The sequence below is a fragment of the Mauremys mutica genome, chromosome 17 (assembly GCF_020497125.1).
Source record: "Mauremys mutica isolate MM-2020 ecotype Southern chromosome 17, ASM2049712v1, whole genome shotgun sequence".
In the NCBI taxonomy this organism is placed as follows: Eukaryota; Metazoa; Chordata; order Testudines; family Geoemydidae; genus Mauremys; species Mauremys mutica.
Window position 1 is genome coordinate 15,098,536 of NC_059088.1, and position 26,271 is coordinate 15,124,806.

The 26,271-nt window shown below is 51.1% G+C and overlaps 1 protein-coding gene across 1 annotated transcript; it reads left to right on the forward strand.

The window, feature by feature from the left end:
- The first annotated feature begins 669 nt into the window (after positions 1-669).
- On the forward strand, positions 670-24,769 carry LOC123351655 (trypsin-like). Its single transcript, XM_044991154.1, has 5 exons — positions 670-793; positions 3,635-3,794; positions 22,707-22,960; positions 24,173-24,309; positions 24,572-24,769. The coding sequence occupies exons 1-5, from the start codon at positions 754-756 to the stop codon at positions 24,749-24,751; spliced, it is 771 nt and encodes a 256-aa protein (XP_044847089.1). The 5' UTR covers positions 670-753; the 3' UTR covers positions 24,752-24,769.
- The last annotated feature ends 1,502 nt before the right edge of the window (positions 24,770-26,271 follow it).

A 26,271-nucleotide genomic window follows, 5' to 3' on the forward strand; every position in this document is an offset into this window, starting at 1 on the left:
TTAATTAAACCTACCCATCTTCAGATATTTCCCTGCCCTCCCCCCATCAGCTGGGCAGCTGGGGAAACTGAGGCATGGAGCAACTCAGGGACCTTCTCGAGGAGTCGGGGCAGAGGAGGGCATTAAATGCAGCCCTGCAGCAACCCCAGGTGAGGGCCCTAATGCTCGGCCTGCCGGCTGCCGGGGCGACGCTGCCACCGCTGTGCGAGCTGGGCTGGCCTGAGGGAACATGGCGCCCTGGGCAAACGTGTTTTTTGCCACGCTTTCTTTGCGTTGGAGACCAGCAGCATGGGGCACGGGGCGCGAGGACCAGCTCCTGGCCCCAGAGCCCAGCCCCCAGGCTCGCCCGCACACAGCCCAGGCCCTCCAGCTTGCGCCACTCTGACGGCGCCCTCCCGCCAACCACGGCACCCTGGGCGGTGGCCCACATCTCCCCCCCGTAAGGCCAGCCCTGTGTCCGAGCCTCGTGGCGCCCACCCCAGTGGTCTCTGAGTCACGGATCGGGGGGCCCAGGAAGGCCGGGGAAAGCGAGGGCAGTTTCTGCTCTGCCTCTGGGGCAAGGCACCCACCGGGAGGGCGTGTTCCCTGCCACAGAAACTTCAGCTCTTCCTGGCCAGGTGCCAAGGGAAGGCGGGGCCGGCGGGGATTTAAGGGTGATGAATTTCCCTGCTAATAAACCATCGGCTCCTCGCCGCCCAGCCCCGTGCAGCCAGGAGGCCAGGCCGCCGAGCCGCCCGCGCGCCCGCCTGAAACATGGTCCTGCTGGCTGCGGCGATGCTGCTGCTGGCTTCAGGTGAAAGGGGGCTGGGGGTGAGTGTGCGTCTGTGTGTGTGCGGGGGGGCAGCTGTGCGTTTGCGGGTGTGGGCGTGCGCCTGTGAGTGTGGGTGACTGTGTGAATGTCTGTGTGCGTGAGGGTGTGCGTGTGTGTCTGTATATGGCACAGGCAAGTGTGTAAGTGTCTGTGTATGAGTGTGTGTGTCAGCGTGTGCAGGGATGTGTGTGTCTGTGTGTGCATATGTGCGTATACATGAGTCAAGTAATTGTGTGTGTGTGTGCATGTGTGTTTCTGTGTCTGTGTGTCTAGCCACAGGGCTGTGTATATGTGTGTGTGTACATGTTACATGTGTACATGAGTGTGGGGGCATGTGCACATGCATGTGTGTGTTACCATGTGTGCGTGTGTTACAGTATGTGTGTGTAACTCTGTGTGTGTTACTGAGTGTGTGATACTGTGTGTGTGTTACTGTATATGCATGTGTGTGTTACCAAGTGTGTTCCTGTGTGTGTGCATGCATGTGTTTGTCCATTACTGTATATGTGTGTGTTATTGTGTGTGTGTTACTCTGTGTGTGTGCATTACTGCGTGTTACTGTGTGTGTATGTTAGAGTATATGTATGTGCATTACTCTGTGTGTGTGTGTGTTTTACTGTATATCCATGTGTGTGTTACTGTGTCTGTGCATGCATGTGTTTATCCATTACTGTGTATGTGTGTGTTGCTGTATGTGTGCATGTGTCACTGTTTATGTGTGTGTTACTGCGAGTATGTGTGTGCGTTACTGTATGTGCATGTGTGTGTTACCGTGCCTGGGTTACTGCGTGTGTGCCTGCGTGCGTACGTGTATGCCAGGGTGTCTGTCCGCCTGTGAGGCAAGGCAGGAGCCCCAGCATCACCGAGCACCCGTTGGGTGACCCTGGGCGCTGGCAGAGCGGAGCTCGGAGGGACAGCTCGGGGGCTGGCTCTCGGGGAGGGACATGGGGGGTGTCAGACATGAGGGGATGGCTGGGCAAGGACAGTTAATGGCTCAGGAAGAATGTTTGTGCATCCCCAATGTACTCCCCTGCCCCACGCCTGGGCTCCCCACCCCACATACTCTCCCACCCCTCCCCCTGTGCTCCCCACCCCACATACTCCCCCACCCCCACCCCATGTACTCCCCCGCTCCACCACCCGTGCTCCCCATGCCACCTACTCCCCTGCCCCCACCCTGTGCTCCCTACCCCACGTAGTCCCCTGCCCCCACCCCTGTGCTCCCCACCCCATATACTCCCCCACCCCCACCCCATGCACTCCCCCGCTCCACCACCTGTGCTCCCCATGTCACGTACTCCCCTGCCCCCACCCCTGTGCTCCCCACCCCGCATACTCTCCCACCCCTCCCCCTGTGCTCCCCACCCCATATACTATCCCACCCCCACCCCATGTACTCCCCCGCTCCACCACCCGTGCTCCCCATGGCACGTACTCCCCTGCCCCACCCCTGTGCTCCCCACCCCGCATACTCCCCCACCCCCACCCCATGTACTCCCCCGCTCCACCACCCGTGCTCCCCATGCCACGTACTCCCCTGCCCCCACCCTGTGCTCCCCACCCCACATACTCCCCCACCCCCACCCCATGTGCTCCCCACCCCGCATACTCTTCCACCCCTCCCCCTGTGCTCCCCACCCCATATACTATCCCACCCCCACCCCATTTTCTCCCCCGCTCCACCACCCGTGCTCCCCATGCCACGTACTCCCCTGCCCCACCCCTGTGCTCCCCACCCCGCATACTCCCCTGCCCCACCCCTGTGCTCCCCACCCCATGTTCTCCCCTGCCCCCACCCACTGTGATCCCCACCCTACATACTCCCCTGCCCCACCCCACCCTACATACTGCCCCACCCCATACCCAGTGCTCCCCACCCCACGTACTCCCTCAGCCCACTCCCGTGCTCCCCACCCCACTTACTCCCCTATGCCACCCCCTGTGCTCCCCACATCCCCTGCACTCGAGCCTACTCTGCCATGAGCAGGAGCCTCCACCAACCGTTTAATATGGTCTACATGTCTGTACATCTTCAAACAAGGGGTGAGACCCCTGCACTCCCCCATAGATCCCCCATGATCCCAGCTCCCCCCATCCCTCTGCCCTGTCCCCCTGCAGCATTCCAGGTCCCAGCCCAGCCCCAGAGGCCCCTGCCTGGCTCGGCAGTGGCTCCTAGGAGAAGGCGCGGACAGGGGGTCTCCACGCGCTGCACCCGCCCCGAGCGCTGACTCCGTAGTTCCCATTGGCCTGGAACAGGGAACCACGGCCAATGGGAGCTGCGGGGGTGATGCCTGCAGGCAGGAGCAGTGCGCAGAGCCGCCTGGCCGCCCCGAGCCTAGGAGATGCTGTCAGACATGCCACCGCTACCGGGAGCCACCCATGGTAAGCGCCGTCCAGCTGGAGTCTACACCCCTCACCGCCTCCTGCAGCCCAACCCCCTGCCCCAGCCCTGACCCCCCTCCTGCCCTCAAACGCCCTCCCACACCCCAATCTCCTGCCCCAGGGTCAGCCTGGAGCCCCCTCCTGCACCCCAACCCCCTGCCCCAGGATCAGCCCATGCGCCGAACCTCTCAGCCCCACTCCCCAACCCAGAGCCCGCACCCCAATCCCCTGCCCCAGCCCGGTGACAGTGAGTGAGGGTTGGGGACAGCCAGCAACGTAGGGAGGGGGGCTGGGCCTCCGAGGAAGGGCGGGGCAGGGGCAGGGCCTTGGGGAAGGGGTGGGACAGGGGCGGGGCAAGGGTGTTTAGGTTGATGCAATTAGACAGTCGGCAACCCTAGTTCGGACACTGACATTTCCCCCCCCCACACACACACACTTTAGTGGCTGCTGAGGACGAGCGGATCATCGGGGGACAGTCCTGTGGCCGGCACCAGCAGGCCTACCAGGTGGCCCTGATGGGCTCCCCCAACACCGTGCGCTGTGGGGGGGTGTTGATCGACCCCAGCTGGGTGCTGACGGCTGCCCACTGCGACACCGCGCGGTAAGGAACCCAGGGCCGGGAGGGGGGACGCAGGGAGGGGATGCGGGGGGGGGTGTCGGTTAGGACACGAGCCAGGCACTCAGGACACCCAGCTTCCATTCCCTGCTCGATGCTGACTTCCCTTGGGCAGCTCACTGAGCCGGCCTGCGCCTCAGTTTCCCCCATCCGGACAATGGGGATAACAGCCCTGCCCTGCTTCACAGGGGGCTGGTGAGGGGAAAGAGGCCTAGACGCTATGGCGATGGGAGCTGTGTAAGGACCCCAACTAGCTGTGCTGGTGGATGTGGGAGGTGTGAGATTCAGAACATGTTTCACCTCCTCCTGCTCTCTGGCGGGGCCTTGGTTTTGTGGAGTGTAAGAGCTTCCAGGCAGGGCCTCTCTGGCTGTATCTGGGCAGCGCCCAGCACGACAGGGCCCCGATCCCACCCGGGGCAGGGACTGTCCCTGGCTGCGTCTGGGCAGAGCCCAGCACAGCAGGGCCCCAAACTCAGCTGGGGCAGGGACTGTCTGTCTCTGGGTCTGTGCAATGCTCAGCACAATGGGGCTCTGATCTGTAAAGGGTACTTGGAAATGTGACCTAGATCCTCAAATGGCATAAATTTGCTCCAGTGGGGTTACAACCAATTGCCACCAGCTGCGGGATCTGGCCCAGCGTTGCTATTTTACCACTAGTCCCCCAGTAGTTAGTGGTGCTTTTCTCCAAGTCCCAGCCCCTGGAGTCCAGTGACTATGAGAGTATCTCGGCTTCCATTGTAACAAGAAAAGTAAGTTTCCACCTTCCTAGTTGGGGAGAAAAGCTGGAAAATTTGAGAAATCGAAAGAGTCTGAAACCAGGTGGTAAATTTAAACAAATAATAAAAATCTGCGCTTCTTGCTGTATTTGGTCTGTAGTTTTAAAAAATTGCAAGTAATTTCCTGATTTTTAAGCCAATCTTGTGATTTTGAGGGGCTGGACTCATGACTTTGGAATGTGTGGGGTTGGCAGTTCTGGAAGCAGAAGGGAAATTTCTCCCTCGATATCCATTTCGATGCTGTGCAAAGAATCTATTTTTCGGTCCACTGGCACTGCTGAAAAATCAGGGGGAAATGGTTTGGGGTTCACATTTTTCACAATGTACAACAAATCGAAAAGTATAACAACACTTTTTTGTTTCGGGCGGGATGGAATGTTTTGTTCGGCCTGAAACGGAAGATTTCATTTTGATACTGAGCGTTTTTTAATGTTTTTTCAAAATCAAATGAAGGGAAATTTTGAACCAAAATAATCAAAATTTTCAACTGTCGACATGAAACATTTTGGGTTTTTTCATATTTTGGTTTTAAATGAACCATTTGGAAACCGACACGAATTGGTAAAATAGTGTTGCCAAATCTGGATTTTTCACCAGAAAAAATGGTCTGGCTGAAAAATATCCAGTCACGATAAATGTCATTTCTAGCATATTAGCAACCCTGATTTCCCCAACATGTAAGCCCTTTACTATACCATAGTATAGTAATGACGATCTGGAGTTAGGCTGGGATTTGAAAGCCAGCCACTGGGTTTTGATGCCCGGTTCCCATTTATTTGACTGGGAATTGGGCATCCCAATGCATTAAATGGCTTTGAAGTTATCAGCCAGCATTCACAGTTTGCAACATTATGGCTAGAAACAATAGACCATGCGACATCTGCTTCTGATGGAATGATTTATTGTATATTACCAATCAGGGATGAGAGTTAAATCACGTCTCCTATTTTAACCAACCAATAATGCATCCATTAGGAGCACGCATCATGAACTGTTCAGGAAAAAGAAGAGGGTTTATCCCGAGTCTCACAATATTTGATCTTTTTTCCTAAGGCTTCCATTGGTGGAGACAAGAGAATCTCAGTTTTCATTTTTCAGAAGTTTCTAGTCTTCATGAGTGCAGCAGCAAAAAGAATCCAAATTGCTCCAAAAACAGAACACAAACAAAAAAAACCTTAAATCTTTTATTTCAAAATAACTGATGATTTTTAAGCCAATCTTTTGACTAGACTTGGACAATTCTTTTGACTAAAACCTTTTTTTTTTATTTTGGTGAACAATGCAGATATTTTTCATCTAAAAAAGCAGATTTAATTAATTTAATTAATTCATGTTGATTTCAGGGGAAAAAATCCTAAAATATAAAAATTCAGAAAAAAAATCAAAATATTGCATTCTGACATTTTTGAAATGACACGTTTTAATTTTTCAATTCGAAAGGACTTTTTTGTTTAGAAATTTCCTGCAGGATTTTTTTTTAAATTAAATATGTCACAAAAAGATTGAAATGAAATATTTAGTTTCAGGACAAACGAAACATTGTTTGGCCTGCGATTATTTTTTCAGCTTTTGGATTCTCTGAAAATTTAGAAAAAATTCATTTTCAGTTCAACCCAAAATAATTTGGGGGGGGGGGGTTTCAGAATTGCCAGTGAGTGAAAAATCCATTCTTTGCCCAGCTCTTCTAATGATTTGGGGGCCTGACTCGTGATTTTTGAGTGCTTCAGGTTGGCAACTGGGAGAATTTCTCCTTGTGGAGAAGCTTGTCTATACTTGCAGTGTTTTGTACTCAGTTCAAGGGGGAAAGACAGATGCAATATGTCAGTGGGTGAACCAGAGGCTTGGGGAGGCGAGCCCTCGGCCCAGTCCACCCCTTCTGCTCGAGGACTGCCCCCCCTTCCCCCGCCAAAGTCCAGAGCCCCTCCTTCCCCCTCCCCTGGCCCCAGGCCCAGGGCCGGCTCTAGGCACCAGCAAACCAAGCACGTGCTTGGGGCGGCACATTTTCAAGGGCGGCATTCCGGACTTTTTTTTTTTTTTTTTGCTTCTGGTGGCCCTGTTTAGCCGCTCCGCCCTTGCTGGGGGGCCTGAAAAAATTTTTCACCGGGGCCCGAACCCGCTCTCGGCGGCCCTGGGCAGCAGGGGGTGCGAGTGGGGTGGGGAGAGAGAGCCCAGAGCTGGGGTGGCAGGGGGTGCGAGTGGGGGGGGAAGAGAGAGCCCAGGGCAGGGGTGGCAGGGGGTGCGAGTGGGGTGGGGAGAGAGAGCCCAGAGCTGGGATGGCAGGGGGTGCGAGTGGGGTGGGGAGAGAGAGCCCAGGGCAGGGGTGGCAGGGGGTGCGAGAGGGGTGGGGAGAGAGAGCCCAGGGCAGGGGTGGCAGGGGGTGCGAGTGGGGTGGGGAGAGAGAGCCCAGAGCTGGGGTGGCAGGGGGTGCGGGAGGGGGGGGTAGAGAGAGCCCAGGACTGGGGTGGAAGGGGGTGCGGGGGGGGGGGAAGAGAGAGCCCAGAGCTGGGGTGGCAGGGGGTGCGGGTGGGGGGGAAGAGAGAGCCCAGGACTGGGGTGGCAGGGGGTGCGAGTGGGGGGGGGAGAGAGAGCCCAGAGCTGGGGTGGCAGGGGGTGCGGGTGAGGGGGAGAGAGAGCCCAGAGCTGGGGTGGCAGGGGGTGTGAGTGGGGTGGGGAGAGAGAGCCCAGAGCTGGGGTGGCAGGGGGTGCGGGTGGGGGGGAAGAGAGAGCCCAGAGCTGGGGTGGCAGGGGGTGCGGGTGGGGGGGAAGAGAGAGCCCAGAGCTGGGGTGGCAGGGAGTCGGGTGGGGAGGGGGAGAGAGAGCCCAGGACTGGGGTGGCAGGGGGTGCGGGTGGGGGGGGAAGAGAGAGCCCAGAGCTGGGGTGGCAGGGGGTGCAGGTGGAGGGGGAGAGAGAGCCCAGAGCTGGGGTGGCAGGGGGTGCGGGTGGGGGGGGAAGAGAGAGCCCAGAGCTGGGGTGGCAGGGGGTGCGGGGGGGAGGGGGAGAGAGAGCCCAGAGCTGGGGTGGCAGGGAGTCGGGTGGGGTGGGGAAAGAGAGAGCCCAGGACTGGGGTGGCAGGGAGTCGGGTGGGGAGGGGGAGAGAGAGCCCAGAGCTGGGGTGGCAGGGGGTGCGAGTGGGGGGGGGAAGAGAGAGCCCAGAGCTGGGGTGGCAGGGAGTCGGGTGGGGGGGGGGAGAGAGCCCAGAGCTGGGGTGGCAGGTAGTGCAGGTGGGGGGGAAGAGAGAGCCCAGGGCAGGGGTGGTAGGGAGTCGGGTGGGGTGGGGAAAGAGAGAGCCCAGGACTGGGGTGGCAGGTAGTGCAGGTGGGGGGGAAGAGAGAGCCCAGAGCTGGGGTGGCAGGGGGTGCGGGTGGGGGGGGGGAGAGAGAGCCCAGGACTGGGGTGGGGGGGGCAGCCAAAAAATTTTTTGCTTGGGGCGGCATAAAACCTAGAGCCGGCCCTGCCCGGGCCACCCAAACGCCTCCAGCCCCAGAGTGCCAGGCAGGCGGGCAGCACGCAGCCCCCAGCCCTGGAGCGCCGGGTGAGACCCATGGCCCCCAGAACCTCCAGCCCCAATGCCCCCAGCCCTCCCCCATCCCAGGGCAGGTGGCCACAGTGCCCCCAGCCCTGCAGTATCAGCAATGCAGCCCCGAGCCCCGGCCCCAGTGCCCAGGGGGACCCCAGCACTGGGCAGCCCCAGCCACCCCAGCTCCCAGCTACGGGCCGGCTTCCCTGGCCCCAGCCCCAGCCCCAGGACTCTTCCCGGAAGAGGAGCAGCCTGCCTGGGCTGAGGCCAAGGGGGAAGCAGCAAGTGGGAAGGGGGGTTTCTCAGGGCGGGGCCACGCAGGGCTGTTTGGGGGGGCCCAGCTTTGCTCAGCCTAAGATACGCGCTGCCCATGTGTGTCAGAAAAATGACGTGTTGCAAACGATTTGCTCAGCTCTAGAAAGGAATGACATCAAACAAAAATATTACATATGCAATGTCCCCTTTATGCCTTTCTCTCCATTTGCAGAATGGCACCTAAGCCTCCCCCCCCCTAAAAAAAGTCTTGGGCCAAATCTATTCATTGACTTTGTGTTCAAGTCACCAATAATTTAAGGGCAACCAAAACGCCATTTTTCAGCAAGTAAATTATTCACGGTCCAAAAAACATTTGTCCAGAACATTTTCTCTTTGTGACGCTTCTTCTATTCTAGGCAAAGTTAGCACTGTGCGGCCAGTGAATTAGGCCCACAGCCGGGAGCTCTTTTGCGTTGGTAAATCACCAAACTAAAGTGAACCTTTTGAGGAATTAATTCATAGATTCCAAGACCAGAAGGGATCACCTGGTCTGCCCTCCTGTGGCACAGGCCAGAGAACGGCCCCAAAATAATTCCTAGAAACGCATCCGCTCTTGATTTAAAAGTTAGCAGTGATGGAGAATCCACCATGACCCATGGTAAGTTGTATAGATTTCAATTTACAACATTTCACAAAATTGTGGGGTTGAAGCCTTTTTTTTCCCATTTAAATCTATTAAAATTTTCACAGTTCTGGGGGGGAATCGGACAGCAGGGGCTTAAGACAATAATTATTTAATGACACTAGACCTGGAAATTCAAAAAGTTAAAACACAAATGGGCAACATCACACGTCGAAACCTACAGAGTAAATATCTTGAAATCAAAACTCTAATTAGTTCTCAAGCAGCATCTTTTTTCAATTTTGCCCCTCTGTCCATTTCGATTATTGTCAGTGGAAATGTTCTTTCATCGGTTTGTGTGTGTGGGCCGTGAAATTGCGGTTTACTGACATTTAGCAATGAAAATCGAGTCCTTCCAAGCCTAATAATGAATGACAAATTAAATGGACCGGGGGAGGCTATGTATAGTACCACTGGCAACACTCAGCTTATGCTCCAATACGTCTGCTAGACTATAAGGTGCCACAGGACTCTGTCGCTTTTTACTAGTAACACTGGAGAGGGCTTACACTGGGACAGGTGCTGAAAGTCAGGATTCCTGGGTTCTGTCCCCAGCTCCGGGAGGAGAGTGGGGCTTAGTGGTTAGAGGACTGGAAGCCGGGTCTCCTGGCTTCTATCCCTGGCTCTGGGAGGGGAGCTGGGTCTAGTGGTTAGAACGGGGGGGACTGGGAGTCAGGACTCCAGGGTTCTATTCAGAGGAGAGCGGGGGCTGCGACACTGAGCTTAGGGGAAGGCGGCGGCTGCTGTTTTCCCCAACAAAAGCTACGTTTACCTTGTCCTGACATGACTGAAGGCGCCAGGAATGTAGCAATCCCAGCACCTATCACAAGACTGGGCAGCTATCCAGAGGGTGAGTCTATAATCTTATGGACAGCACTTAGCCAGACTGGAGCGTGGAGAGTGGACTGGAAGGGTGGCCCTGTGGTTAGGCCCCTGGCCTAGACTTGGGGAGAGCTGCGTTCGAGGCCTTGCTCTGCCACAGACTTCCTGGATGACTTTGGGCAAGTCACTTAGCCTCCGTCTGCCTCAGTTTCCCTATCTGTGCAACAGGGAGAATAGTCCTCACAGCTAACGAGGCAGGATTTCCGAAGGATGCCCAAAAACTTATACCCATCGAAACAGACGACACAAAACCCACAGTGCCGAGTCTCAGCTGATTTGGTCTGCAAGGCTAAGAACTGCAGTGGGGATGTTTGGATCCGGGTTCTGAGACCCTCCTTTTCTTGGGGTCTCGGAGCCTGGGCTCCATCCCGAGCCCACGCCTCTACACTGCAATTTTGTAGCCCCTCGGCCCAAGCCCTGGGCCAGCCATGCCATGGGTCTTTTATCGTGGCGTAGATGCACCCTAACTACCTTAGCCCCGCCCAGCCTTTGCCTTTCCCTCCGAAATCAGTTCCTCTGCCTTCTAGATCATTTCCCGGCCTCTTGGCTGGAACGCCCTGCGTCTCTTGGCCTCAGTGCCTCGCTGGGCGGGAGTTAAGCACTGAAATACCTTGAGGGAGCTGAGGCTCAGCACCTCGCCCCAGACGTGCTGCCCAGAGCGGAACAGAGCCGTGCAGCGTCTCGGTGTGTCTTTGTGCAGCACCTGGTGTACCTGTAATCAGTAATAACATGAACAATCTGCAGTAAGTATGCAGCCCAGAGTAGCAATGACCTTTTGCATGTATTTTCGGTTGCAGTCCTATCAACTGCAAATCTCTGTCTAATTTGCTGTCTGCCCCGCTCCCAAATTGCTTCTGCCTTGCTGTCTAATTCCCGTGGTCTCAGCTCCCTGGACTCAGGGCTCTTTTAAACACCATTAAGTTAGCACAGTAGCCTCCAAGGACGATGTCCACCTGACATTTCCCCCTGCCTCTAGGCCATTAACACAATGGGGCAAGATCCCCACCTGGTGTCAATTGGCCGCAGCTCCATTGGAGTCAATGGGGCCAGATCCCAGCTGGGGTCAATGGGCCGTAGCTCCATTGGAGTCAATGGGGCCAGATCCCAGCTGGGGTCAATGGGCCGTAGCTCCATTGGAGTCAATGGGGCCAGATCCCAGCTGGGGTCAATGGGCCGTAGCTCCATTGGAGTCAATGGGGCCAGATCCCAGCTGGGGTCAATGGGCCGTAGCTCCATTGGGGTCAATGGGGCCAGATCCCAGCTGGGGTCAATGGGCCGTAGCTCCATTGGAGTCAATGGGCCAGATCCCAGCTGGGGTCAATGGGCCGTAGCTCCATTGGAGTCAATGGGGCCAGATCCCAGCTGGGGTCAATGGGCCGTAGCTCCATTGGAGTCAATGGGGCCAGGCCCCCAGCACCTCTCTTCCTTCCCCAGCAAATCTCTGCTCCGTGGCTCAACGCTTGGATCTGCCATTACCCACACAGCTGACGATTTCAAAACCGCCTTCACTCCCTTGAATTCCACAAAGGTGATGCTGAGTGGGGGCGTGAGACGCAGACAGAACCACCCTGTGTAGGTGTCTCTCTGTAGCCTCCGGCAGGAAGGGCTGGAAATCCAGAGGGTTGGTATGGCACAAATGCAGGCAGGGAAAAGATTGTCCCTTGCTTTCAGATGTCTGCCTCACTCAAAGCCAGCGGTGTCATCACCTCAAAGCCCTGAGAAAAAGCACCAGGTTGGCATAAAAAGCCCTGAGACTGGCTTTTTAGCCAAGAAATGAGATAAGCATCAGAAAACCACAAGACTGATTTAAAAATCATGAGATTGGCATAACATCAGGAGATTGCTTTAAAAATTACCGAACTGGCAGGAAAAAATCATGAGATTATAATGACCTGGGGTTAAAATTATGAAACTGTGATTAAAAAAAAAAATCATGAGACTGGCAGAAAAAAAGTTGTGAGATAGGAATCCAAAAATTAGTTTGACATAAAAAAACCCCACAAGATTGATTCAAAAATTCTGAGATTGGCAGAAAAAAATCATGCGATTATCACTGGCAGCGGGGAAGCTGTTTGTAATGGGAAACTTAGATCTTGAAGCATGAGCCCCTGGGGAAGCAAAGCCAGATGTGGTGCAGGAAGGTCAGATGTGGCCTCTGGACTATGTTTGGCCGGCAGCCGACACGACATCTATAGATTCTGCAGGTTCATAGCTTTCATTAAAACGAAGGTAAATGTCTCGCCCTGGTGGCTGCAGAGTATAACTGTGGGTATAACTCATGGGGTGATGTCCTCATCTCAGCTGGGGTCTGTGCAGCACACAGCACAATCAGGTCAGCAAATGTCCCTTGTCCTTTATTCATCTAATTGGATCACTTCAGTGTCAATGTGATCTATTTAATCACCGATCCTTGTGCTGGATGGAATGGGTGGGGGCAAGGAGATTGGGAGTTAAGTGCCTTCTGTTTTCAGTGCTTGAAAAATACTACATCTCTCATGATGCACCGTGACTTGTTAGTTGCCGTAGTGCAGCATGGGAGATGTAGTCCCGATGGGAAGCCCAGCCCATAAAGGAAAACAGTGGCATGCGCGACTAAACTGCAGTTCCCATGAGGCACTGAGGCAGTATTTCCAAACTGAAGTTTTGCCATTTTTAGATACAACATGCTGGTTTTGGGGCGTTCTCTTTTTGATGCAATGTCTAAATTCTCCCAGAAAGCAGACACTTTTCACAGTAAATTTTGCATTGTCAAAAAAACAATTTTCCACCAAAAAACGAGTTTCCAATGAAAAATTTGGACCAGCCCTGATGGAGAAAAGGGAAAAAGGAAACAAAGAAAAGGAAAAAAATGTGGATGTGAGTGGGGGAGGGAGTGTCCACAAAACTCCTAGATCCCACTCACCCTGTGGCCTTAAGTGGCGAAAAATTGGAGGAAACCCAAAATCTGAATGTCTGATTTTATACCTCGGCCCATCATTAAACATGGAATTAGGCCTTTTCTTCTGAATGAATGCCATCTCCATAGTCTGCCCCCGGTGGCATCTGGGAAACAATTAAAGGCCTTGTGTACCCAACTGGATTTTCACACCTGCATGTCTATGCCAACTGGCATGAGCGTTACTGACAAAGAGCGCCCGAGGACGGTGAATGCCGGCCAATGGTATCAGGGCAACGAGGTGTATGTGAGGAGTATATAAGAGCAACACAGGACTTGTTAGAGATGGAACAATGGATCAGTCCAGGCCAGGATCCTCACTCACTCCTTGCTGCCCTGGATGCAGACTGGTATCCACCACCCTTCCCTGCCCTCCTGAATCAAACCCATGGACCCATCTTGCCCAGTCTCCCCTCCCACGTCAGGTCAGACCCATGGATCTGTCTAGCCCAGTGTCCCTCACCCCAGATCAAATACAGAGGCTCGTCGAAGTGGGTGTCCCCCACCCCAGAACAGAGAAGGTTCAGAGAAGAGACATGAGAATGATTAAAGGTTAGAAAATCTGCCTTCGAGTGAGAGACTCCAGGAGCTCCGTATATTACAGCATAAGAACGGCCACACTGGGTCAGACCAAAGGTCCATCTAACCCAGTATCCTGTCCTCTGACAGTGGCTAGTGCCAGGTACCCCAGAGAGAATGAACAGAACAGGGAATCGTCAAGTGATCCATCCCATTGCCCATTCCCAGCTTCTAGCAAACAGAGGCTAAGGACACCATCCCTGCCCATCCCAGCTAATAGCCAATGATGGACCAGTCCTCTGGGAACTGATCAAGTTCTTTTTTAAACCCTGTTATAGTCTTGGCCTTCACAACATCCTCTGGCAAAGAGTTCCACAGGTTGACTATGCGTTGTGTGAAGAAATACTTCCTTTTGTTTGTTTTAAACCTGCTGCCTGTTCATTTCATTGGGTGACCCCTAGTTCTTGTGTTATGAGAAGGAGTAAATAACATTTCCTTATTTACTTTCTCCACAACAGTCATGATCTTATAGACCTCTGTCATATCCCCCCTTAATCGTCTCTTTTCCAAGCTGAAAAGTCCCAGTTTTATTAATCTCTCCTCATACGGAAGCTGTTCCATTCTCCTAATCATTTTTGTTGCCCTTTTCTGAACCTTTCCAATTCCCATGTATCATTTTTGAGATGGGGCGACCACATCTGCACGCAGTGTTCAATGTGTGGGTGTACCATGGATTTATATAGCGACAATATGAGATTTTCTGTCTTATTATCTATCCCTTTCTTAATGATTCCCAACATTCTGTTTGCTTTTTTGACTGCCACTGCACACTGAGCGGGTGTTTTCAGAGAACTATCACACTGACTCCAAGATCTCTTTCTTGAGTGGTAACAGCTAATTTAGATCCCTTCATTGTACATGGGCGGTTGGGATTATTTTTCCAGTGTGCATTGCTTTGCATTTATCAACACTGAATTTCATCTGCCTTAACAAAGCTTAACAAAGAGAAGGGTGACGTGATCCCCATCTATAAGCACCTACATGCGGAACGAATATTTGCTAATCATAGAATCATAGAATCTCAGGGTTGGAAGGGACCTCAGGACCTCAGGTCATCTAGTCCAACCCCCTGCTCAAATGGGCTCGTCAGTCTCGCGAGGTAGGTCTAACACCACCCAGCGGCTGAAAGCTGAAGCTAGGCAAATTCAGACAGAAAAGATGGCATAATTAACCATGGGAACAATTTACCAAGGGTCATGGTGGGTTCTCAATCACTGAAAGATTTTAAATCAACACTGGGTGTTTTTCTAAAAGATCTGCTTTGGGAATTAGTTTTGGGGCAGGTCTCTGGCCTGAGCTCTGCAGGGAGTCAGACTAGATGATCACAATGAACCATTCTGGCCTTGGAATCTATACCTCTATGAATCTAGCTTAGACACATGGTCCATCTAGCCTGGTGTATTCCCTCCCCCGACTTCTAGGATTGCCACCTGGCCGGTTTTTGTTCTGCCAGTTCAAAGATTTAATATGCCAGTGACACAACCTGGGACACGTTGGAGCGCTTCCCAATTCCCACCCCTGTAGTCCAGCTTGGGCTGCGTGAGGATAAGGTAAGGAAAACGATAACATCAGAATACATATATTGTGGGCGGTGTTTTGTTGTTTGTTTGTTAGCCCAGCGTCCCCCATCTCCTCACCCCATTTCAGACACAGGGGACCACCCGGCCAGGTATCTCCCAGCCTTCAACCCATATCAGATCCATGGTCCAGCCAGCCTACCCTCCTGCAACTTTGGGCTTGGCAGAATTTGGCTTTTATTTTTTGATCATTTTGAAGGGCAATATTGATGCTTCTTTGTACGTTTTTTTTTATTATTTTAAATTTTCACAGCTGTGCAAAATGATACGTTTCCAGCATCTTTTTCCCCCTGTTCTTAGTTATTTAAATTTTCGTCATTGCGGGGGGCAGACAACGGGGAGGAATCAGATGATTATTTAACGGTAGTAGACGTGGGGAGTCAAAAAGTTAAAGCTCTGTAGCCGTTAAAACACAAATTGCCGGCATCGCCTGGCGATCCGGACAAAGCAAAGAGCCTGAAAACCAAAGGGCTCGAGCCGCACTTTTCTTACTTTGCCTTTCGCTATATTTTGATCATCATCCATAGAAATATTTTCCCCACGGTTCATGTGTGTGCCGTGCAGTCGCCACTGATTAATAAAAATCATATCCTCCCAAGCCTACGCATATTGCATGTGAGGAATTCCACCTTGTTTCCCCTTTGCCAGATGTCCTGGAGCTGATCTGAGCTGGCTCTAATTTATTTGATTATAGAAAAGATGCACTGCAGCAAGACACAGCACAAGCCCAAGCGGATTTGCCGAGGAGGTTAAAGTTTAGAATCTTTAAAGGGGGGGGGGGAAGTGGGGCAATTTGCCCCAGGCCCCGGGCCCCTCAGGGGCCCCCACAACAGTTTTTTGGGGCCCCTGGAGCAGGGTCCTTCACTCGTCCCAGGGGCCCCGGAAAACTCTCGTGGGGTCTGGGCCCCCGGAGTGCCAGGTCTTCGGCGGTAATTCGGTGGTGGGGGGCCCCCGCCACGGGTCTTCGGGCCACTTCGGCAGCGGGTCCCGGAGCGGAAGGACCCCCCGCTGCCGAATTACCGCCGAAGCGAGGGCCCCTCGCCGCCAAAGACGCCAGGCCCCCTGAATCCTCTGGGCAGCCCTGCTTCTGGAAAAGCTGCCCTGGTTTTAACTCAACTGTTCTTAGGTCCATCTAGAACGGTGGTCCCCAAACTGTGGGATGGGGCGTGGAGGAACATCCGGGGGGGCATAGCGAGGCCCATGCCCCCAGCCCCTCTGAGCTGTGGCCCTGGCTCCATTCTGAGCCCACGGCCCTGGCTGTGGCCCTGCTTCCAGCTGCAGCCCAGCCCTTGGCCCCCACTCTGAGCTTCTGCTTGGCCACCGGCCCCCACTCCCAGCCCCTGCTCTCAGCCACCAGCCCTCTGGCCACTGCTCTTGGCCTCTGCACCTGGCCGTGGCTTAGGGTTGCCAGGCATCCTGTTTTTGACCGGAACGCCCAGTCGAAAAGGGACCCTGGCGGCTCCAGTCGGCATTGCTGACCAGACTGTTAAAAGTCCGGTTGGCTCCAGGCAGGCTGGGGCACGGGAGGGGGTTGGGGCATGGGCTCTGGGCGGCGCTGACCTGAGGCGGCTCCCGGAAGTGGCCAGCATATCTCTCTGGCTCCTAAGCGCAGGGGTGGCCATGGGGCTCTGCGCACTGCCCCCCGCCCACAGACGCCGCCTCCGCAGCTCCCATTGGCCACGGTTCCCAGCCAATGAAAGCTGCAGAGCGGGCGCTCAGGGAGCAGCGCGTGGAGCCTCCCTGACCTCACCTCTACCTAGGAGCCAGAGGGACATACCGGCCACTTCCGGGTGAGGTGAGCCTGAAGTGAGCACCGCCTGCCTGCACCTCAAACTTCTTCCTGCGCCTCAACCCGCTGCCCCAGCTCAGAACCCCCTGCCACACCCCTGAAGCCCCTCCCACACTCCGAACCCTTGGATCCACCCCCCAGCCCGGAGCCCTCTTCTGCACCCCAAGCCGCTTAACACTGGCCCCACCCTAGAGCCCTCACCCTGCACCCCCTCCTGCACTCAAACTCCCTGCCCCACCCATGAGCCCCCTCCTGTACTCCGAACCCCTCAGCTCCAGACCAGTCTCCTCCTGAATCCCAAACCCCTCATCCCTGGCCGCACCCCCAGCCGGAGGCTTCAGCCCCTCCCACACTTCAACCCACTGCCCCAGCACAGAACCTCCTCCCACACTCTGAACCCCTCATTTCTGGCCCCACCTCAGAACCCGCACCCCCAGTCGGAGCCGGGGCCCTCCCTCCCTCCCACACCCCAACTCCCTGCTCCAGCCCGAAGCATCATCCCACCCTCCGAACCCCTCATCCTCTGCCTCACCCCAGAGCCCGCACCCGCAGCCAGAACCTTCACCCCCTCCTGCACCCCTGCCCCAGCCTGGTGAAAACACACAAGTGAGTGAGGGTGGGGAAAGCAAGCAATGGGGGTGGGGGAATGGACGGGGGGGCCTCGAAGAAGGGGGCAAGACAGGGGGTGGGGCAAGGTTGTTTGGTTTTCTGCAGATAGAAAGTTGGCAACCCTACCGCAGCTGTCAAGGCTAATTCCTCACTCTGGCACTCCGAGTGCAGGAAGTGGGGCCCGCAAGGATTCTAAAAATGAACACTGGCCACTCCAGGCTGGTATTAAACTCCCAAGGGTACAGCTTTTCTCTGACCCTGGATTGGTAAATGCTGCCACCACCCCAAGTGCAGACCCCCTTGGAGAGCCCAGGAAAGAGCACTTGGGAATCCCTTCCTGTGAGGTGCCCTCAAGCCCGTTCACACACACACACACACACACACACACACACACACACACACACCGGGGAAGAGCTGAGAAAGACCAAAAAAAAGGAAATCAGCTGTTTTCACCAGCTAACTAAACAACATGTGCACAACCTCTTAAGACACAGAAATCCAATCCTGTTCTTTAAAAAGGTAAATTTTATTTTTAAAAAAAGAAAGAAAATACATTTGGAAACTCAGGCATTTGCTAGATTTTAAAAGAGCAACTACAAGGATTAAGCACCAAGCATCGCTTTCTTGAGGTCCCGCTTAAAGGTTACAGGCAAAACAAAAGCACCTGGGTTTAGCACAGAGGCGTCCACAAGCCATAAAAAAATAAAAAGAGTTAAACCTAATCACGTCTCCCTAGACATTTCCTGATCTACTTACATATCTGGGGTTTCAAATGAGTAGTTTCTAGGTATGATACCGAGGATTTTTCATACCGGGCCCCAAGCTTCTTACAACATCGCTCTGCCCTGTCTGCCTCTCCCCCGGGAGAACAACAACAGACAGACAAAGGGGGGGGTGTCTTTTTTTCAATTATAAAAAGTTCTAGCCTTCTCATTGGCTCCAGGTACACTCACTTCCGTTTACCTCTGCAGAGCAGTGAGACTTTTTCACCCTTTACACGTAGAGCAATTAGAAAACAGCTACTAAGAGGGATTGTATAGCTACTGGCTGGCTGGTTGCCCCCCGCCCCTTCATTTATCATAGCGGCTCTGCTCCTGGCCGCAGCCCCCAGCCTGGCCATGACGCTGCTCCCGGCCTGGAGGCCATGAACACCAGTTACTGGTCAGGGGGACGTGAGAGGAAAGGTTTGGGCACCACTGGTGTAGATGTAGGGTGACCAGATGTCCCGATTGTATAGGGACAGTCCCGATTTTGGGGTCTTTTTCTTATATAGGCTCCTATTACCCCCAACCCCCGTCCTGATTTTTCACATTTGCTGTCTGGTCGCCCTGTGTAGATGAACTGGTGGGACACCCTGCTCCCCACAATGTGGACACACTGAAACTGGTTTAACCCTCACTCAAATCAGGTCAGTAATTATTTACAGCTTTGCTCAGGAAGAGTAGGCCTTAGTCACCAGATTGCTTGGGATGATAAATCTCACTCGGCGGCTTTGCGACCTGCCTCTGGTTGCAATCACCACCCAGTCACAACGAGCTGCTGGCGTCTCTGCTTAAAAGCATCCTGCGTGGAAAGACAGAGGATTAGGAGACTTTGCAAAGGGAGCCTGGCTCATCCGCCCTTCCCCTCCCTCTGGAGAGGTGTGTACAGCTGGGGCTGGTGAGAAAATGATTTTTTTTTCCCCTCCAGTGAAAATGGAGGGGAAAAAATCATCTTTGTGCACATTTTCCACAGGAAATTTTGAGGGCTTTTTAACAAAAAATCTAAGATCTGAAATATTTCAATATGGAAAGTCACCGCAGTGCCTTATGGGAGATGTTGTCTGGGTGTCTCACACCTCTCCACTTGTATTCTCATAGAATCATAGAATCTCAGGGTTGGAAGGGACCTCAGGAGGTCATCTAGTCCAACCCCCTGCTCAAAGCAGGACCAAACCCAACTAAATCATCCCAGCCAGGGCTTTGTCAAGCCTGACCTTAAAAACCTCTAAGGAAGGAGATTCCACTACCTCCCTAGGTAACCCATTCCAGTTCTTCACCACCCTACTAGTGAAAAAGTTTTTCCTAATATCCAGCCTAAACCTCCCCCTCTGCAACTTGAGACCATTACTCCTTGTTCTGTCATCTTCTACCACTGAGAACAGTCTAGATCCATCCTCTTTGGAACCCCCTTTCAGGTAGTTGAAAGCAGCTATCAAATCCCCCCTCATTCTTCTCTTCTGCAGACTAAACAATCCCAGTTCCCTCAGCCTCTCCTCATAAGTCATGTGCTCCAGCCCCCTAATCATTTTTGTTGCCCTCCGCTGGACTCTCTCCAATTTATCCAAATCCTTCTTGTAGTGTGGGGCCCAAAACTGGACACAGTACTCCAAACGAGGTCTCACCAGTGCTGAGTAGAGGGGAATGATCACATCCCTCGATCTGGTGGAAATGCCCCTACTTATACAACCCAAAATGCCATTAGCCTTCTTGGCAACAAGGGCACACTGTTGACTCATATTCAGCTTTTCGTCCACCGTAACCCCTATATCTCCTCTATAGGCTGGATTTCCTGGTCGGATTATATCTCCCATGATGCACTACAGTGTCTCCTCTAGCATAGGGTGAGCTGACAAGTGTTAACATCACACAGCCACAGTGTATCACAGGAGGTGTAGTTGGGTTGCATTGCGCTTCCATTCTCTTCTATAGGCCGGGTTCCCTGGTTGGTCTGCATCGTCCATGATGCAACCTGCTTTCAGGGTTAAATGTTGCTCTGCTGTAGTCCAGCTGGAGACCCTGGAAAGTAGAGGAGAATGGGGATGGAGGGGAGGACACAAGGTTCCCATGCTATAACTCTTATGAGGTGCAGTGGTGCCATTTCAGAATAAAACTATCTATCTATCTATATGTGGCCAAATTTTTAACGGTTTGGGGCATTTTTTTTGACAAAAATTGGCATTTTCAGTGGGAAATTTGTGTGAAAAATTGTATTGAGCCAGAAATCCAATACTCCCTCAAAAATATGCATTTTTAACCTGCCCTAATGGTAGTATAAACCCAGCCAGGGACTCCAGAAAAAAATGCACAAAAGCAGCATACTAGATTGGCTCTTCTAGGATGAGAAGATATTGTTGGGAGCCTGGAAGAATCTCATGGGGGAGATTCTCTTATGGGGGCTGAGATGAAATTCACAGCTCATTGTCCTTGCTGTGCAATTGACTTCAGACTGTAATCAATCTCTTCCTCGGTTTCCTCATCTGCGGTTAATGTCATTTGCTTCACTTTCTCACAGGGAGCTGTGTTCATGCGTGTGCGATGTTTGGAATAGTATATATATTATAATTATATAATGATAATAATAATAATTATATTCCCATATTCCATTAAGCATAATTATAATTAATAGAGTTGGATGAACAGCAAAAAAAAAAAATCCCTGAGCTGGGAAGAAGTGAAGCTTTAAACACGGCTCTTTGTTGATCACTTTAAACTCCTTACATGGCCCCCAGCACTGTGGTATCACAGTCATTGTATTTATCTTTCCAACAGCCCTCAGAACTAGGGCAGTGTAGAGATGGGGAAACTAAGGCACAGAGAATTTAAATGACTTGCCAAAGGAGGGAGTGGAATTTAGCTCCCCCTAGAGCAGCATAGTCGTACATAACCTTTAGGCCAGCCATCTTCTTTACTAAAATGGAGGTGCTTGTGTTAGTCCTTTGTTGTGCGTTTCACACACAGCATTACAGACGTGTGTTATTCAGTATGTGCTATGCACTAGTCTCCCATTGTGAAGAGTTATGGGATTACTAGCTCTTGTGGCTTGACAGCTGTAGATATGGCCACCGTTTTTCAGTTGAAAAGTAATTTTAGGTGGAAAAACGACTTTTTATCATACTGAATTTTTAAGCAGTCTCATTTGCAGCTAAAGTTCTCAGTTTTTGAACAAAAACCATACACTTGTACCAAAAATGGTTCTCAAAAATTATTTTTTTTGGACAGAAAATGGTTTTCAAAGACAGACTTTTTAATCAAAAACAGTTTTCAAAAAATGATTTATATTTTTTAACCAAAAGGGTATTTGAAACCAAAACACCCTGTAAATTGTTTTTGCAACTCTTTTTCACCAAAAATGGGTTTCAAAATTTGTACTAAAAGCATTTTTCGGAAAACAGATTCCCCCTCCTCCTCCCCCCCCACACACACACCAAAGGTATTTAAAAACATCACAATTTTTACCCCAAAAGTTTCTTTTAAAACAATTTTTTTCTCTGAAATTAGTGACACAAAAATGGATTTTTTTACTAAAAACACTTTCAAAAAGTGAAGCATTTTACCAAAAATGTTTCTGAAAAACAGTGTGGGAAAGATCAAAAACGGTATTAAAAAGTCAACTTTTTTTTAGCAGAGTTGATATTCAAAGAACATTTTTAACTGAAAATAGTTTTCAAATTTAAACAAAAAAATTCAAGTTTTCATCCAAAAATTTTCAAGTGGAAATTTCTACGAAAAGAGGCGGGAAAAATGTTTGGTTGGGTTGTTCTTTATTTAAATTCTTGCAAAAAGTATCACCATATTCCGAGCAGTTTAGATTCACAGAATCATATTTCCCAAGGCCAGAAGAGACAATTGTGATCATCTAGTCTCACCTCCAGTCTTGATTTAAAAATTCCCAATGATGACAAATCCACCACCAGACCCCTTGGTAAATTGTTCCACTGGTTAATTACTCTCACCATTCAAAATTTGTGCTTTATTTAACATCTGAATTTGTTTAGCTTCAGCTTCCAGCTAGTGGATTGTGTTAGACCTTCCTCTGCTAGATTGAAGAGCCTGTAATTAAATATTTGTTCCATATCTAGGTATTTATACACTGGGATCAAGTCACACCTTAACCTTCTCTTTGTTAAACTAACTAGATTGAGCTCCTGGAGTCTGTCACTATAAGACAGGTTTTCTAATCCTTTAATCATTCTCCTGGCTCTTCTCTGAACCTTCTCCAAATGATCAAAATCCTTCTTGAATTGAGGACACAGAATTCCAGCTATGGTCACACCAGGGCCAAATAGAGGTAAAATAACCTCTGTGCCCCTACTCAAAGTTCCCCTGTTTATGCCTCCCAGGATCGCATTAGCTGTTTGGGCCACAGCTCGTGTGCCACCAATTACCCACCATGACCCCCCAAATCTTTTTCAGAGTCACTGCTACCCAGGAGAGAGCCCCCAGCTGTAGAAGGAGGAAAGGTGGGAAGAGGGGAGGTCCCAGGTGAGGGTGCAGCTATTTTTATCTTGCTCCCTGTGCCATGTCCCTGCTGCAGCCCCATCTCCATTCGCCTGGGGGAGTACAGCCTGAAGACTAGCGAGGGGACAGAGCAGTGCATCAAATCAACCCAATCCTTCCCTCACCCCAACTACAACCTCACCTCGCACGACTACGATATCATGCTGCTGAAGCTGCAGAACGCCGCCAACCTCAACAACTACGTCAAAACCATCGGCCTGCCTGACAGATGCCCTGAACCCAACACGGAATGCCTGGTGTCCGGATGGGGCACGACCCAGACCCCTAAAGGTACAGGAGCAATCTGCAATGGGGCGCTGGCGGGGCGGAAGGGAGGTGGAGGGAATATGGGGTCCTGCAGGAATGAGGGCGAGCATCGCAGATGTTCTGCAGTGAGAGTTCTTTGAACACTCTTGCAATGGCCTTTCAGACCTCTCTGGAGCTCCTCTGACATACTACAGCAGTCATGCACTGGGTAGACACACTATTAGATAGGTGTTCCTGGCCAAGATAGATAGATAGATAGATGTGCATCATGATGGATGGATGGAAGTGTCTGAAGAGAGATGGATGGGTGTGGATGAGGGTGGATGGATGGATGTGTATGAAGAGAGATGGATGGATGATAGGTGCGCGTAAAGACAGATGAATGTGTATAAGAATGGATGGATACAGATACTTTCTGAGGCACTTTGAATTCTGTGACAGTAACAAATCAGATGTTTCTGTGTTTGTCCCTTCATTTCAAAGCCAACATTTTTCCAGTCTGAGTTCCTCCCTACCTAATATTCACTGCCATGTATCTACAATTTTTGTGACCATTTCCCATTTACTTTTCAACTGACTGGTCAAATTTTGAACGTTTAGAAATTCTGATGAGATTTGCAAATTTCAAAATTTTGACAAGATTTCCAAATTTCAGTTTTTCAATGTGACTACCAGATTTCAGTATTTCAATGAGATTTGCAAGGCAGTTTTGATCTTTCGACATGCTTGCCAAATTTCACCAAGATTTCACGTTTCAAAATCTCAACAAGCTTCCAAATTTTGAAATTCCAGCAAGAATCCAAATTTCCAAATGTTGATGCGCTCCCCAGATTTCAAAAAGTTGGCAAGATTTCCAAATTTTGACATGATTTCCAAATTTCAAACGTTTGATGCATTTTTTATTTTCAGTGACACAACTGTGGAAAAAAACATTTGGAAACAATGTTGCAATCCCCACTCTCCTTCTTCCCCTTTTTCCGCCAACTCTACCCACCAAGGCTGGGATTTTGTGCACCTAACTCACCTAGGCCTCTCTGAAATTCCCAGGGAAAGATTCTGCTCCCATAAGTTAGAATTTATCACACAGCCCCAATTCTTTCTCAGATGGAGCTCCTCTTGGAACCAAAGTGCTGAGTGGTGACTGAGACACAGATGCTGCTTTGCGTCTAGATGGGCGAAAGCGTTTTCTCTCACCCTTTAACTCATCAGTGAACTTCTGGGGACTTTTTGTTCCAGTGCAGTACCCCAACATTCTGCAATGTGGGAAAGTCTACATCGAGCACAACGCGGACTGCGATAAATCTTACCCCGGCGCCCTCACCGAAAACATGCTGTGTGCTGGTGTGAGGGAAGGAGGTGTGGATTCCTGCCAGGTAAGGGAGGGGCAGTGCTGAGGACAGTGTGGGGAAGGAGGACCCCTCAAATGAGAGCAAACCCCCTAGGTCACCTCTTGATAATTTTCCATCGGAATTGGAAATGCGTCTCAACCGGATCACTAATGGATCCCGATCTCCTTTGTAAAGTTCTTTGAGATCTACTGATGAGGCAAGCTCAGTGGTCTTAGCATGACCATGGAAATGGTTTCTCTGTCTCTCCCTACTTCCTCATCCCCCTTTCCCCCCACTCCCCGTGCAGGGTGACTCCGGCGGCCCACTGGTCTGCAACGGGAAACTCCAGGGCATCGTCTCATGGGGATCACAGGTTTGCGCGCCAAAAGGCAAGCCGGGCGTCTACACCAAAGTCTGCAGATTCACCGACTGGATCCGGGGCACGATAAGCGAGAATTCCAGCAACCGAGCCTCCATCGCCTGCTAGAAGCAAGCCACAGCTGCCACTGCCCCTTCCCCAGGAAACAGATTCCTGTAATAAACAGTGTGAAACACCCCTGTGGCTCATTGCCTCCTTTGCACCAGGACCGGATGTACCAGCCTCTGTCACTTTCTTGTCTGCATCTGCTCTCTTCCTCCAGCTGAGACATAGCCCCTCTTTGCCCTCCACATAGGAAGCCTTGCTTCGATGCACCCATGTGGGAGGTTGACAGTGGTGCTCGAACCCACAACCTCTACATCTAAAATCCTGGGCTGCTGCTGCCTGAGCTAAAAGAACCACCTCTGTTAGAAGGCTTATCAACTTCTAGATGCATCCCAGCCACCAGAAGAGGGGGACAGAGCACTACAATGAGTGGGTGTGGCTTAAACACAGAGTGGGTGTGGCATACATAACAGCTTTATCTAAATGGCCTGGAAAAAAGGGGTAAACAGTAAGGTGGCAAAGTTTGCAGATGATACAAAGTGACTCAAGCTAGTTAAGTCCAAAGCAGACTGCGAAGAGTTGCAAAGGGATCTCCTAGAACTGGGGGTGACTGGGCAACAAAATGGCAGATGAAATTCAACACTGATAAGCGCAAAGTAATGTACGTTGGAAAACATAATCCCAACTATACACATCAAATGACGGGTCGACATTAGCCATTACCATGCAAGAAAAGGATCTTGGAGTCATTGTGGAAAGTTCTCTGAAAACATCCACTCAATGTGCAGCAGCAATTTAAAAAAATCCAATAGAATGTTAGGAACCATTAGGAAAAGGATAGATCATAAGACAGAAAATATCATAATGCCTCTATATAAAGCCATGGTATGACCACACTGTTAGTCACCGTTCCCTGGTCCTTCTCGCATGAACAGAGAGCAACAATACCCGAGGTCCGAAGGTGCAAACAATTCGATGTTTATTGGGGTGAACTTCCAGCAAGCTTAAATTCAAGTTCCTTTTCCTTATTTTCGAATCCCAACTTACTTCCTGTTTGCCCCTAATTTATATAGTAATTTTTTCAGCTATACCTTAACCAATCATTCTACTAAAATTTACCTAACCAATCCTAACGTATTGTAACATGATTAGCTAACCAATTATATCCCACCACCTTAATTAGTTTACACCTAGCAAAATTAATTATACAGCAGTCAGAAACAATCACAGAACCAGACAGAGACCATGCAAATAAACATACAAAACAATAGAGAAGTGAGGATTTCACAACGACATCTATACAGACATAAGGGTTCTCCAGCTGTGTCTATTGATAAGTGAGTTCTTGCCAGACAGAAAACTATCAAACTAAATTTCTAGGCTCTTTCCTTTCTCTGGAGGTGATAGATCGAATCACCTTCCTAACAGCCCCAGATTGCCTTATTTTAATATGACTAGTTTGGAATGTGAGGACGTGACCATACATTTTCCAGTTTATGGCTGCTAAAGAACCAGGCCTCAGACTGTCACAGTAAGAGAAGGCCACTACACAGACCGTGATTTTTTATTCTTTCTTTTATACC

Excerpts from the sequence above, each read along its gene's own strand:
- LOC123351655 (XM_044991154.1), top strand. The coding sequence starts at position 754 with ATGGTCCTGCTGGCTGCGGCGATGCTGCTGCTGGCTTCAG. Across the intron at positions 794-3,634 it reads GATGCTGCTGCTGGCTTCAG|TGGCTGCTGAGGACGAGCGG; the intron begins GTGAAAGGGGGC and ends CACACACTTTAG. Across the intron at positions 22,961-24,172 it reads CACGACCCAGACCCCTAAAG|TGCAGTACCCCAACATTCTG; the intron begins GTACAGGAGCAA and ends TTTTTGTTCCAG.